The sequence below is a fragment of the Orbicella faveolata genome, unplaced genomic scaffold, assembly GCF_042242905.1.
Source record: "Orbicella faveolata isolate gen_17 unplaced genomic scaffold, um_ofav_v1 contig_34, whole genome shotgun sequence".
In the NCBI taxonomy this organism is placed as follows: Eukaryota; Metazoa; Cnidaria; class Anthozoa; order Scleractinia; family Merulinidae; genus Orbicella; species Orbicella faveolata.
In genome coordinates, this window is record NW_028301563.1 from 22,737,501 (window position 1) to 22,752,500 (window position 15,000).

A 15,000-nucleotide genomic window follows, 5' to 3' on the forward strand; every position below is an offset into this window, starting at 1 on the left:
ATCACGTCACGTGATCAATTTAAACTAATAAGAATTGGAGAAAACTTAGTGGTGAGTAGCGTAGCATTTTACCTTTGTTAACAAAATGACGGCCGCTTCTTGGCGTTTTCGAAGAGTTTGTGAAGAGGATTTTAATGAACTTTTGAACGACTAGTAGATTTATACTAAAACAATTAGATTGTTCGCTCTCGATTTCTATCCGTGATAGTAATCTCGAGCTCATTTAAATATGTTATTTCCCGGCGGGAAGCAACTTTTTTGTTGAGTTTTAATTAAAGCCGTTCAGTTCAAGTCTGGCGTAAGCATGCGTTTGACATTTCGGGCTCAAAAAGCGATAAAAAAAGCTTGAAAAGTCGTTAAAGTTAAATGCTTACATTTTACTTTGTTTTATGGTGTAACAAAAAGCTTGAAAAATTGTCAAAGTTGGAAATTTCGGAGCGGTCCGTATTCAGAGTCCGGATGGGAAAATCCGGACTGCAGGAGCGCGCGTGATTAGGCAATCAGATTCAAGGATTTAGGCTTCCGGACTGCTGAGAAGCTGGAGAATAAAATAAAATGAATTACTTAGTAACCTAGCTTGCTCGAGCCATGCTGGAGATTATTGGCCCTCGGTCGTTTTTGTACGTTTTGCACCATACTGCAATGTTCCCCAGCACGACCTTCGTGTTCAGTTAGTAAGAGGTTAGTATAGTTGTTGCATCTAAGAATTGGATTTTTCTCTTTAGTACTCACCAGAGCATCTTGTTCAAGGACCTTCAAGGCTAATTTTCTAGCGGTAAATCTTACATCTCTAATCCTCCGTAGTGAAAAGGATGGCGGCTGTACAATTTACCACAATACCATGCGAGCCTAATACAGCCCGTAAAGTACAAGGAAAGCCAGATTTTTGCGATATTTGTCCCTATGCTATCGACATTGTGTATGTTAGGATTGAAGGGTTTGGAACGTTTCTCTACGTTTTTATGAACGTTGTTTAAGTTTCCGTGCGATAAGAATTATGGGTAAATGTACCAGTCGCCATCTTTTTTTCTTACGGCGGATTTAATCAGTTCAATGTCTTTTTTTCGTCCCACTGTGAACGTCAGTACTTTTGGCCATGAAATCGGCATGAACCATTCATAGCAGGTCGGCGTTTGGCGATCTTCCGATGCAATGAAATGTTATTATTGCGCGAAGTAGTAGGATATGTTGTCTGATAAAGCTGCAATTTTATTCTGGGCTATTTCACTGGTTTGACAGGTACTGAAACAATCATCCAATTCAGTGTCGGGGTACAGTGGAAAATATTTACCTTCCGAGTTCTACAAAAAGGTGCTTTAGATATGACCAGAAGCATAGGTGATATGCTTCTGATATGACATCATTACTCCTTCAGGTGTATGCATTATACCCTCATGGTAGTTTCGACTTCAACTCGTCAAATACCTAACCGAAAGCTTTTGGGCGGAGCTGGTGTGTAGGCTATACAAACACGTAAAACAAAGCAGCTTTCTTTCAGTCGACCGCGTTTAGTTTCGTCTGTTTTGGTCAATAATTTTGATTAATGTTCTGGGAACGCTGCTGACAAAAAATCGTTATAAATCTACCAACGCGGGTTTACCGAGAATACATGACAGATGCAAAATAAAAAGGTTTCGGATTATAATGGCATTATAATCCGAAGCTGCCTATTTTGGATCTGTCATGGATTCTCAGTAACCCGCATGGCTATCGCTCGTCTTCAGTGTTCTTCCTTTTTTTGTAAACCCACAACTAGTACGTTTTCAAACAAGCAACAATTCTGGACAAGTGGAACTGTTGAAATATTGACTTTTATTAACGCTGAGTACGGCTTACAACTTTGTTAAAAATTCTAACTTGGCTCCGAGGCTTTGGGGAATAAAACAAAACAAATTAATTATTCATTCCTTATCCTAAATGCGATTTCTTCTTTATTCCCCCAAGTCTCAGAGCCGCGTTACAATTTTAATATATCGAAAATGGCTCATTTCTCCTCGCTTTGCCCGAAAATAAAAATGATATCAAAATCTCGCGAAGAGTCAATACCATGTCCACTATAAAGAGCATACAGTTTACGATCGTATGAACAGCAAACCTTCCTCATACCAACAAATCACTGTAAACAGTTGTACAAGTCTTGACTTGCTGGTGTCCAGCTTTTTGATTTTAGTGCATCACTTAAGGCATAATTTGATAGTTCAAATTATCCCGGCGTTTATCCTCAGATGCGATTAATTCTTGGCTTATTTTAACGTTTCCATAACTAGTCTTTTTAAAAAATAACTAAGTGGCGAGTATGAAGATTCTAAGAGATCCTGCTTGCGGTGTCTGACGGCACTCTATTTCCACAGCTACTAACACCAAATATCTCCATGAATTACTTTTACCACGATCTTCTATAGCTTTTACTCTTCTCTATGGCGTTCAAACTATTGTCATGACATCACTAAGACACGAAACGAGCCTATTTTTTTCAGACTAATAGTTGAAACAAATCAGAACTCCACAGAAAAAAATGTCATAATCTAGGAGATTTACGCACTAGATGGATTTCTTTTGATCCGAACGTTACTGGGTGGAGCGTCCTTCTTTAGTCAATGGAAATGTTTGGCAGATGACCAGTACCTACTTCAATACTAGCGTGACATTTACAGTTGCTTCATTCACACATTGTTTGTAATCTCCTTATAAGGCAACTTGACGAGTAGCTGGGGCAGTTTACATTTGAGACAGGAAGTGAGCTCGTCCGTTGTCGTCAGGTCTTAGAGTCAGGATGTCACATCCAATGTCCGTCACTAGCAAGGTCTGTTCAAACTGAGCCGATCTCTTACCATCCTAAAAGGAATGATTATTTGAATTATTATCGGACGGGAGCAAAAGGTCTTCAAGCATGGTTTCCGTGTTAAATGGAGACAATGATCATGGCAGCACAATGTGGAGTGATGGCATATCGTATAAGCCCCTGGCTGCCGTTCCTCGCCTAGTGATGCGAGTAACCATGTCACCCATAATGCCACAGAAAAAAAATTTTCTTTTCAAGAAAACGTCTGACCAAAGAATCCACTATTGACAGACCGCTAGTATGTGGAAAAGCAGATTCATAAAAACACATTTATACACTTTCTCGCCTAAAACTTCACGATTCTTTCATGACTTTCCGGGATTACCATGACAAACCAAATACATGTTTCTTATATGAAAAATTCTCCTTTGTTCCAAACAAAACCATGGATTAACCAGAAATTAATGGCTTCATTTTTTGTGTGATCGCAACACTCATCAAGGCCAGCCTGTTCATATCATCTACTTTAGTCTTCAGGTTTGCCTCTTTATGTCTCGCTGATCAAACAACCGTCAAATATCATGAAGTTTAGATACCTGTGTAACTGCCGTCCAGTTATCAGGCCAAATCTCATCTCGCCAAGTTCCTGAAGTCAATACATTTTATAGCATTAGTGAATCTTACAGGAGGTATAATTAACAATAATTGAGTCCCAAAAGTAACGATGCCTTTGCTTTGAACTTCAGTGCCAGGATCTTAAATCTTGTCTTATACCTTGAAACATTTTGCCACTCATCACCACAATCAGCAGCATAATCGTGAAATTACACTGTTACAAATACAGCGGATATTACGTGAACTAACAAGAGATAAGAGAATTATTTTATAACATGTTACTTCCGAAAATCCAGCGCTGTGTAATTGTATTGCACATGGTCAGGGTAACGAAGCACAGTAAAAACAGCTTGCTAAACCAGTCTCCTAAATAGCACTACAAACGAGAGAAAAATTACGGTATTTATCTTCTTCTGTCCAAGTATATACACGATTATTATTTTTTGGAAGTACCACTTGTACAGAATACTGTCCCTAACTGGAACTGAGGCAGTGAACGTTCAAGCATGCTGTGGGGTCATCTGTCGATCTGTGGACAGAATACATCATCCATACCTTGTGAAATCATTGGTTCTATGGTAAATGTGTGTCCTGGCTTCATAACACCAACGGCTTTATTTTCTGTAAACAATAACAATTTTGAATGCACAGATAGATGCTTCAATCAGTAACTCAAAAGGTCACTAGCTATGTACGAAAAGGAACTGTTAAGGAAGGTTTGATTTAGACAATACAAAAAGAAAAATTCATATACACGTATGTTAATAGACGAAAATTCTCATTTTTACACTCTAAATGGCCAGTTGGATATTCTTGGAAATAATAACGCTATCTTTACTGTGTTTTAGAAATGTCTGGTACGTGCTCTCAAACTACAAAGTACTTTGCAAAATGTTGGACGAGTCTTGCTTCAGGACCTCACTTCCTAACATACAAACCTAATATGTATATGTACAGTGCAGGATATATGTGTATGTTTTGTATTGCATCAATGACAGATACCAAGTCAAGGCTTTCCATCTTCATATGGTAAAACCTGTCACAATCTGCTGACAGACTAATAACTAAAGGTAATCCACAAATACAGAGGGTGCGTCAAGGATCAAGAGATAGTTCTTTGGCCTGGCTTGTTTGAAAGCCACTTTGTACTTCATGCAAGACAGGGTTAAATCTCGCTAACCAAGGAGTACAATTTATTTCTGGGTTGTACTTTGTTCCTGAAAGCCCAGTCAACGCCATTGTAGGAATAAGTGACGCTTCATCTAACAAGGTGACTTACCTGACTACTGGAGTAAATAAAAATCCCAAACCATACAAAACGGTAGATCTATTGTTTGCTAATTTGGTTAATGAGCTATTTCATCCACAGGCTGTATGACCCAGCAGCTAGGCTGTTCACAGTGCTAATCACAAGCTACTTTAATCAGCTTGCGGGTGTCAATGTACTTACTTGAATAATGAGGAACACTTGGTGCAGTATGGAACAACCTGTCAAAAGATAACGTCACACATTAACATGTGACTGCAGTTCATATAAGATAATCATTTACTTACTCATGAATTCCATGGCCACAGTAACTCTTCACCACAGAGAAGCCATGTGCTTGGGCATGCTTTTGAATTATGTTACCAATCTCTCTGTATTTAACACCAGGCTTAACTGCAACAGATTATAAAAGTTCTGTATCATTATTATTAAAATGGTAAATATTTGAGAGGGCCAATATACCAATAACTGCAATTCCGACATGTTCGAAGTATTGAAGTGGGTTACATTTTCACAGCTTTTCTCAATCATAAAGTTACAACTTGTTATTAGCTTGATCAGGACCCTACTGAGAGAGCAGTGGTCTTGTGCTTTTTCTGGCAGACCTCACAATGCCATGAGCCTGGGTTGACATTCTTCCAGTGAAGTCCTCATACTTAGTTTATTACTTGCCTGCTCTCATAATATTCTCAAAGGTGTCATGTTTCTGGCTCTCAGTGCTTAACACAGAGTTGTTCTTTCTTGTTGCAAACCGTATCATTAGAGTGCTACTCTATTTTAAGCCAAAGCTTTGCCCTCTACTAACATGCTGTCGCGTAATGGATATGGTAATTAAAGACAGGTTGTGAACAGGACATCAAGATAATTTAGGAGTGACTGTGTTTCCAATAGTTCACAACCAATCCTGAATGCTTTGGAAATTCCTAGCAACAAAATGTCTTTTGTCACTCAGCAGCAGATTTATCCCACAGATTCCTCAAACTTATGGGTGAAATACCCATTTCATCTATATACTGCAAATACAGTACCATTATTGATTTAAACAGATTTTTCAGCTTCATTCTCCTGTTTCAACAGTTGAAGGGAGACAATGATACTGGATTCTAGGTCAAAGTACCTGCTGCTATGGCCTGGTTGATGCACTCATAAGTCACCTTGACCAGCTGTTTGCTTTCTTCATCCACTTCACCAACAAAGTATGTCTCGTTCAGATCTCCATGAAACCCATTGTAATATATAGTGATGTCAACTACAGATTGAAACACAAGATGAAAAGTTATTCTCAGGGTAATCAACATATGAAAAACAACTATTTAAACTGCATACGTTGGGGTCAATGCAACATTCAACACGTACTGTGAGGTTCCTCAAAATATCCACACCAACGTCATGGAAAGTCGTTGGAAATTTCAAGAGGCTGGGGTGTCTTAAAAGCCAAAAGTTTTAAAGGGAAGCATTAACCAAAAGGGAATTTTAAGCAGGGGTGAGATGGACTTATAGATATTTTCTGAAAGAACACATTCACAATCTGTAGTAACTGACATTATTATCCAACTGCAGCGAATACTGTCCAAATAACAGTACAAATATACAGCGATATTGTACAGTTATTTGTACGGTAGAAAACCTGTGTGCACGCAAAACTGTCACACTCTCCCTCTTTCATTGAAACATTTTATTGACTACAGCAGCTGGATAATAAATCTCTTATTAGATGTTTTAGTGTGTAGTATCGCTTTATATTTTTACTTGTTGTTTGTATTTTGACTCGCCCTATGGGCTCATCAAAATACAGCACAACTCGTAAAAATATACAGCGACACTACACACCAAAACATGTAATAAAAATATATGTAACTCACTGGAAAAAAGCAAAATAATTGCAATATGTATTGAGCAGCTTTTTGCCAAGTACAAATTAAGTGTATTAATTTCATAAGTAGTAGGAATAAAATTGCCCTCCCTCTCATTAATGCTATCGTGATGCTGCTAATTACCCACTAGTCATTGACCCTGTACATCAACATGTACATGAACAGCTTAGCAGAAGATTTATGTGAAGAGTATCCCTAAAGCAAGGGTCAGACTTGTTACCAAGGAAACAGCCACTAAGCTGGAGAATATAATCTACAATACCCTTAGAAGACAAAACAACTTACTGTTCAACAGATCGCCGTTCTCCAAGGGTCTCAAGTCAGGAATACCATGACAAATTACTTCATTGACAGATCTGTTTCAAAACAATAGAGTTTACAAATAATCTCAGATTGTGCACAGTCAGGGCAGCAAGCACTTGAATGAAGAAATGTTTGTGCAAAACAGAATTATGGGATTGAAAAGAGCACCATTTTGTGTCTAATAAAGTCGTTATCCCCAAAATTGTTCAACAATTAAACAATTTATAATTCTGCATTCCAAAGCACAGGTTACATATATTACATACACTGTACTTAAGAAATAGAAACATGTACCCTGTTTCTATCGAGTTATAGAAACACGAGTGGAAGTTTGGGAGAATGAGAAATGCTGTGAGAGCACAAGCTCCAGGCGAGTGTTTCCACAGCTTTTTCGAGTTCTCCCAAACTTCCACGAGTGTTCTATACTTGATAGAAACATGGAGAACATGTTTTCTAATTCTCTTAGAAAACACAGTGACAACAAAAAAGAAAAACAGCTTGTTTACTTTGATCATCAAAATGTAAATTCTCTTTGCTCTTGCCATCAATACATGAACAGTTCGTGCTAGTTCTGTGCTTCTATCGAGTTATAGAAACACACTTTTCAACCAATCAGTGCACATATTTTCTTAGGGCTGTTTTCTAAATTAAACATACATGTATTACTCATATTTTAAGGGCCATTGACTTGTTGACTTGAGCATATTCATACTCTCAAAAGCAACATAAAAGTAGTAGTAATCAGAGATCATGAGAGTGTGTTCGACACCCTCACTTTAATATATATACCTTAAATAAACAATTTCACCAGCTGACATTCAACCGTTGTCTTGGCAACAACCAAGGTTTTACAGTCAGATATGCTTAATGTCAAAGTCCATGCTAGTGAAGAGGTCACGATTTGTCGATAAGTTGCGTGATGCCCCCAGTTTCCGTAGACCTCATAGACTCACAAGTTTCATAGAATATTTAAATTACGAAGTACATTATTCTAAGCTGGAAGCACAAATTTAAGCTGGCATTTGCAATCGCGTGCATGTCTTATCACATGTCTTAGCATTAAACGGTACCAGTTTACTGGCTGTGCCATGCCCCTGCAAAAATCAAGTGGGGTGGCCATTTTGGTGTCCTTACAGGAATGTGGATTTTTCTGCATATAACCATGCACAGGGAAACCAACTCTAGAAAGCCGCAGGTCAAAATTAGGATTGCGTTCTTCGAAGGCAATTAAAAGACATAAATATGTGTCAATCTGCAAGAATAAAGCTTGCAATTGTTTGAATAATTGTGTTGACTAGCAGCTAAGATCAAACACACACCTACAGGACCCTCACCAATCTTGTCCCCAAAGCCCGAACATTTACTGTCAGCAGTGACCACATGCCCAATGCTCTGGGTAAATAAAAAACTGCAACCAGAAAATCCTGGTCCTGATTTGATTTTGCACATGCATCCAAGTATGACAATGGTTCCTATTTTACGTTTTCAGCAGGAAAGCAATTGGTGTTCTCAGGCAGGCAAATCTTTTAGTTTAACATTCGTTACATGTATATGTAAAAAAAATTCTTCAAGATGTGAACTAAAAGCAGGTAAGCAAATTGTGCACACAGCTGATCAATTTGCTCCGTGCCTGGCTGTTAATAAAACACCTGGTTTGTGAACATGTGTAGAGAGAGGAGTTGTTTCAATTAATGCTGGCTCATCTTTTGATTTTGCCCAGAGGTCCTTATATTTGGTGTTGACCAAAAGAACTGTGGCATCTGGGAATGATCTCAAGGACATATACTGGTGTCTGCTTTCTACACAACTGTAGACTGAGGTGTCTGCTTCAAAGGTGTTGGTTCGCAGAAAATATAGGAAGAAAATATTGGGATCTAGTGAGGCTGGTGTCTGCTTAAGGAGGCTGGCAACTGAACAGTTTCCAGTACTTTTCCAACAGCTATACTTTGATGAATGAATACTACCTCTGTTTGTCAAGTGATACTACAATATTGGTATCACGTAAATGCCCCTGGAGCCATTGGTGAACCAATAATGATAATCTTTGTGGCATAATAGGTTACCATAGCAACAGTATAACCTGTTAAAAACACCCTTAATTTTAGCTTTAAGAGCTTATAACCCAAAAACGAGTTCAGGGACCCCCATTTGTTATTAACAAATTGTAATTAGCATGATAAGGTGCTACTCTTTGCAAAGTTTAATAAATTCTGCATTGTGAGTTCAGAGCTGCCATAAATTTTCAAAAATTTATGGTGCTATCCAAACTTTCTGTGTGCATCCATAACTCGATATACGCGTGCTAAGCATGAACCAATTCTCTATTGACCAGGAATAAAATAAGCTAAATGTTCTTATGAATAAGCTGCAGCTCAATTAACAAGGAGCTGACAATGTGCAAGTTTTTCAGAAAGTGAAAGACATCCACCACTAACTTACGTGCAACATGACTTTGGAAATCCATGATAGTTAAGTGGAGATGGATAACAGTTTCTCTCTAGACAAGCCTGTAGAAACAGACAAGGGTTATTTTATGCTGACAGTTCTATTCCTGTCTATTTAAGTGCATAAATATACATTGTATCTTAAGATGACAACTAAAAACACATACAGTTGATTATTTGATCAGATCATCCAGTCTGATGAAAATAATGCTGTGTGCTTTGTCTGTCATTTAGCAACCCATTCAGGGTGAGCAACAACACTAGCAAAGACTAAAGAGCTGGAGAAAGGTGTCTGCTGGTCTGATACTTGTACCACCTAATATGAGCAAACATTTAATATATTATAGTGCACCTCGTGAACAATCCTGTCCAGTTCATCAGTGGTGATGCCAACTTTGACATTTCTTGCAGCAGTATCCATTACTTCCCTTGCCAACTATAAATTAAAGTACAATAATAGACAAGATAACCATCCGTGAATGGGTTCAATAAAATCTAGTGTTAGTAAGAGAACTTCAACACTGATATCCTGGTTGTTCAGAGCAGGATCAAGCAAATCTATGCCAACTAACATTTAATTTTAGATTTATAAAAATGTAATATCTAAAATTATCAAAATAAGTAATAGTATTATTGGTCACAATTTCTTTTAGCACAAACTGGACCTTCAAATAACTGTGGCAGATAAGAACACTTCTGGTAATAATTATTATTGAAATATCATTGCAATATTATAATAATTCAGGGTTCCAGATAAGTTTTCAAAGCAGGGTGTCAATAAGGGCCAATTTCCACTGCTTCCACCAAATCATTACAAATTTTTCTAGCAATTTGTCAGGTTATGTAGCTGACCTTGTCAGGTTTTTGACCTGAGACCTCACTTATCTGGAACACTGTAATAGTTAATGAAATATAAATATAAAAATAGTTATTGGCTTTCGAACAACTGGGTCCACATCAGCATATTGCTGTCACTTCAGACAACTGATCCACATACAATACAATAAACTTTGTTTAAACATGGTGAGGATTAAAGCTGCAACCTTGCTGGGCCATGTAGTCTCTTCTTAAAAGCTCCTTAATTTAATAGTGCCTGATTTAATTGAATATTCAATTTTGATTAATATACCCACAGTGGGATTTGACTATCGTAGAGTTCCAATGGAAATAAAAACATGGGGTGCTGAAATAATAAGGGTGATATAATTGGTGATATTTGGAGAACATGTCTACTATTTCCTGATAAATTTGATGAACATTTTGCCTAATAAGCTACGCTACAGTGTGCCTTATTTCTACTCATAATAATTATACAGATAATTATGCACCGATATATTTACATGTATTTTCTACATGTAGATAACCTTACTCTGCATGCAACACGCATTTTCTCAATCTCCTCCTCATTAAGAACTTTAATCTGCATGCTTTGCTTGGATTTGATTTCTGACAGAGGGACACCTGAAAACAAAACTCTCATTAACCTTTTAAGTAAGTGCTGGCATAATCTCCAAAGTATCTGATCAAAATTACAACTTCATTAACTAAATTGCCCAATATAATTTACAATGCACATGTTCTGCTTCTAAAGGCAACCAAAATGGTTGCAAATTGGAGAAATGCAAACAGATCACCTTTCACACTACCAGTGGTAACAAAATTCAGGCATTAAGGCAAGGTACTACAGGTAACATATGAGTAATAGTAGTTATAGCTAAAAATCAAGTAGACAGAGTTCTCATTTGCACAATATTTTGCTGAAACTTGCAACATGAGTGGTGATATGACCAATAATGCCGTTCAACTTGCAATGCAGCATTCTGACAGAAGACACCATGTAAATGAAATACTCTGGGATAGTCCACCAAAAGTGACACGTTTTGAGCATGTGGATGAGTGCGATACTAGTAGAAAAAGTTTCAATTTCACTCCTTGACAACTAACACTTAGGACCCTTTTATCCTGGTGTGGGGGGGCAGGGGGGATAGGGCTGCTCATCCTACCCGATTCTTTATTCATTGTTTTACCATTTTAGTTGCACTACTTATGACGTCATCACTTTCCTAATTTGCATAATACAAAAATGTCAATATCTCTGAAACAAAAGAAGATATTCCAAAAAGGAAAATGCCATTCTCCTTTATTTTGAAAAACCTTTCAAATAAGCAGCAATCATTTTTCATTTCATAGGCACCTTAACTTGTACATATAACTGGTGATGATCAATCATATCTTCATGTCTTTCTTCGCAGTTCAAATGTATAATCTTTCACATATTCACTTGTAACAACAACTACAGCCAAACATTTATTTGCCACAAGAATACAATGTCAATAGTGCCAGAGCATAAAAGGGTTGGGAATGGCAGGAATAAGGCCTTAATATCTGGTCCTGAGGGAAAGAGCTAATTTTGTTTCCCAAAATTTCTACCTCAAGGAAATTAATGTTGGGATACAAGAGAAACACAATTATTTGGTTTTCCACACAAAGAAATTTAGTAGATCCATGTGTAACAGAGGTCATCAGTCCATATACACAGTATCCTCTGGCATCATAGACTAGCAACTTTTGGTGGGAAACATAACTTTTCATTTGTTTGTTAGATTCACGTGTCCTCAAAGTAGCCAATGAGATCACATGTTGATAGGAAGAGAGTTACAGCTACTGACCAATAGTATTGGAAGTTCGTTAACACAGATTATAACTTTTAATTAATAACTCCATAAAATCTCCTTGATACACTATAATAATTAATAACATGCACAAACCAGTTTCTGCATAGTCTGGTTTCTGGATGTGGTCTGGTACCTCTCTCCTAGGAGACTGAGAGCAACAATAACCATTAATTAAACCATTAGCTCCATTAATTGAACTTAATGACTGCAGGTCACAAAGTTGTCTTCAGTTTGAACAAGCCAGAATACATGAAACAAATTCAGCAATTTCAGTTACAGACAAGCACTCGTCTAATGACTCTTAATTTAAACGTGAAAGTGCTTAATTATCAATACAGGGCTGTCAATAAGTTTTGAAGTAATATATCAAACACAAGAGACAGTGTTTCACTGGGATATCCGAACACCAAGAAGAGAGAACTCAAGGTGTTTGGATAGCTGATGAAACACTGTCTCAAGTGTTTGATATACATGTATCTTCTAAATCAAAACAAAACCTAAGAGTTAAGGGAGAAGTAAAATCGTCAAAATTTATGCTAATTAAGACCAGCGGCCCATTTCTCCAAATCCCTGGAATCTTTTCCGGCCCAAAAAGCCATTTTTAGTTAATTGGTATTTAAAGACAGAGAGGTGTATAAGCCTGAAACTTCTTGTATAAAGAGAACCTCTGTTCTTATTAGGAATATATGAATAAAACAGTTCTGTAGTCAAAAGGTTTGAGATTTTGCTACAGCTTTTCAGGTGCGAAAACTTTTCGGAACCTTCAAGAAACCGGCCCCAGATATCCAAACTTCCTTCACGGTACCATTGTGATTTTCCTTGTTTTAACTTGATGAATTATTAATGAGTTTGAGAAGTAGATGTCCCAAATTTCAAAGAGGGCGGTAGGCTACTTTTCAAATGCTGAAGGAACTAGCCTCCTAAGCGGCCTGGGTCATGCCCCCTTGAAATGATGGACTATTTTCAGCGTTTTCCAGTCAGTATTTGGGCCTAGAGAACAATCAAACCTTTGACTTTTTTTTACCGCGTTATAAAATTAAAAACTTTCACTCAAAATCTCACTGGTCTCAACCAGAAAATCTTTCCTATTTATAATCTTCCTGTGAATTTGGTGTTATCCTTTCTTTCTGCTGAAGACGAGAAGACCTTGGGAGTTTTCTCCTGTGCCTCTTTTTCTTCCATAATGCCTGGATAACATCATTGCCTTGTTGACTACCGCTTTATATTCTTTTACTGGTGGCCCACTAATGGAAATATGAAGTAGACTTGAAATCCTTTTTTCTTAAGTGTATTTAGACATTTTAGGGTGCTGCTCACTCAGCTGAGAGTGAGAAAATGTACTTGTCAATGATGGCTTCCATTTATTTGGCCCAGATGCCATTTTAGTACATGTAAAAGCCTGGGTTTCAGTTCTGTGAAACTGTTCCAGGCATTTCACAACACTTCAATCTATTAAATGCTTCCATCACGTGTGGGAAAGGAAAATGAGTTAAAACTCTTGAAATACATCTTTACCTCGACTCAGACGTTATGATAGTTTTGTGGGAGCTTTTCATTTTTTTTTTTTAGGTTCCAAATCAAAAGTAATGGTAAGGTGAGACGAAAGTAGGTAGCCAAAAAATTGGCCAGTAGCCAGCTGTTTTGGCCAGTTACCAGCCCTTATTGACAACCCTGAAATAATAATTATTTCAAAAATTTTGATGCCACACTGATTGCTTAGTATATTGCAACTACTGAAAGTAGATTAAAATAGTATCATTCAATCAGTACAATGTACATGTTCATTCTAATTACCACATCTTTATTCACATTATAGCCAGATAAAAGTTGACTTCACATGATTGCTGCTTACAGAGTCTGATTATATTGAGTAGACGAACATACATTTTGGGCCACGCACTCAGTTAAGTTTATTTGAACTCAATTTTGAAAATCATATTTGTCTGTCATCAAATACAGTTCACTGTGTAGGAAATAGAACATCACCAAACAGGAATAACACTCCACATAAACAATAATTATGTTAGAATTTGCTACTCAGGGGATTGCACAGAACACATTTAACCATTACGGATCATGTATAGTTTTCACCCTAAATTGAATGATATCTTTCCTCCTAGTACTGCGTTTAGAAAAATGCTTTTTTCACCTAAATGTTAGGGTTAAACTGTGTTTTACCTTTGGCCAAGGTCTCAATACTCCTGTGAATTTATACCCAGGCCAGGGATTGTAGTTCACGGGCTTCATATCCTTTATCGTAGCTTCAATAAACAAAATAAAATCAATATAACTGATGTATGAGTTACCACAAAAATTATAATTATACCAACAATGATAGTAGAATTGTTTTGCTAAATTTGTCAATTTGACTGGTGTTATCATGATATAAACTTACCTTGAATTAATTATCTTGTTTGCCTGCATTATGGTTGTCACATGACTTATGACTTATATGTAACCTTTTTGGTAATCCACCGTAGGAAAAAAGATGGAGGCTGTACATTTTACCACAATACCTTGCAAACCTAACACAGCCTGTAAGGCACAAAGAAAGCCAAATTTTTACAATATTTGTCCCTGTACGAAGGACATTGTTTATGCCAGGTTTGAAGATTTTGTAACTCTTCTGTACATTTTTATGAACGTTGTTAAGGTTTTTGTGCGCTAAGAACTATGGGTAAATGTACCAATTGCCATCTTTTTTCCTATGGAGGATTAAAGCAGGTTCTTGTGAAAGCACAAAGCTGTCTGGTTATCTTATCAATTAGTATTATTATCTTACAGTACTACATAACATATTACCCACAGTACAGTGTTTAATGTGTCACGAAATACCATGAAACATATGTGCATGTGCTGAAATGTAATTTAGTGTGATACCATACACATGGATAAACTTTATTGTTTTCAGTAAAATCCTGTTTTAATTAATTTTGACATATTTCCACATTATTAGCTTGAATTAAGCTTGTTTAGGGGCTGCTCAACAAGTGAACTCCTTAGATACTGCTAGGAACACCACTGACACCTTCGACCAGCT

General features: G+C 37.1%; 1 protein-coding gene across 1 annotated transcript in view; it reads right to left on the reverse strand.

The window, feature by feature from the left end:
- Positions 1–1,793: 1,793 nt before the first annotated feature.
- Positions 1,794–15,000, reverse strand: part of LOC110057140 (methionine aminopeptidase 1-like) — a 16,547-nt gene continuing 3,340 nt past the window's right edge. The window contains exons 3-14 of the mRNA XM_020763721.2: positions 14,139–14,221; positions 12,054–12,108; positions 10,655–10,746; positions 9,638–9,721; positions 9,281–9,348; positions 6,824–6,894; positions 5,782–5,913; positions 4,952–5,057; positions 4,848–4,885; positions 3,953–4,018; positions 3,379–3,428; positions 1,794–2,835 (exon numbers count right to left, since the gene is read on the reverse strand). Of these exons, the coding sequence (XP_020619380.1) occupies positions 2,719–2,835; positions 3,379–3,428; positions 3,953–4,018; positions 4,848–4,885; positions 4,952–5,057; positions 5,782–5,913; positions 6,824–6,894; positions 9,281–9,348; positions 9,638–9,721; positions 10,655–10,746; positions 12,054–12,108; positions 14,139–14,221 (962 nt within the window). The 3' untranslated portion in view covers positions 1,794–2,718. The remainder of the gene's footprint in view (positions 2,836–3,378; positions 3,429–3,952; positions 4,019–4,847; positions 4,886–4,951; positions 5,058–5,781; positions 5,914–6,823; positions 6,895–9,280; positions 9,349–9,637; positions 9,722–10,654; positions 10,747–12,053; positions 12,109–14,138; positions 14,222–15,000) is intronic.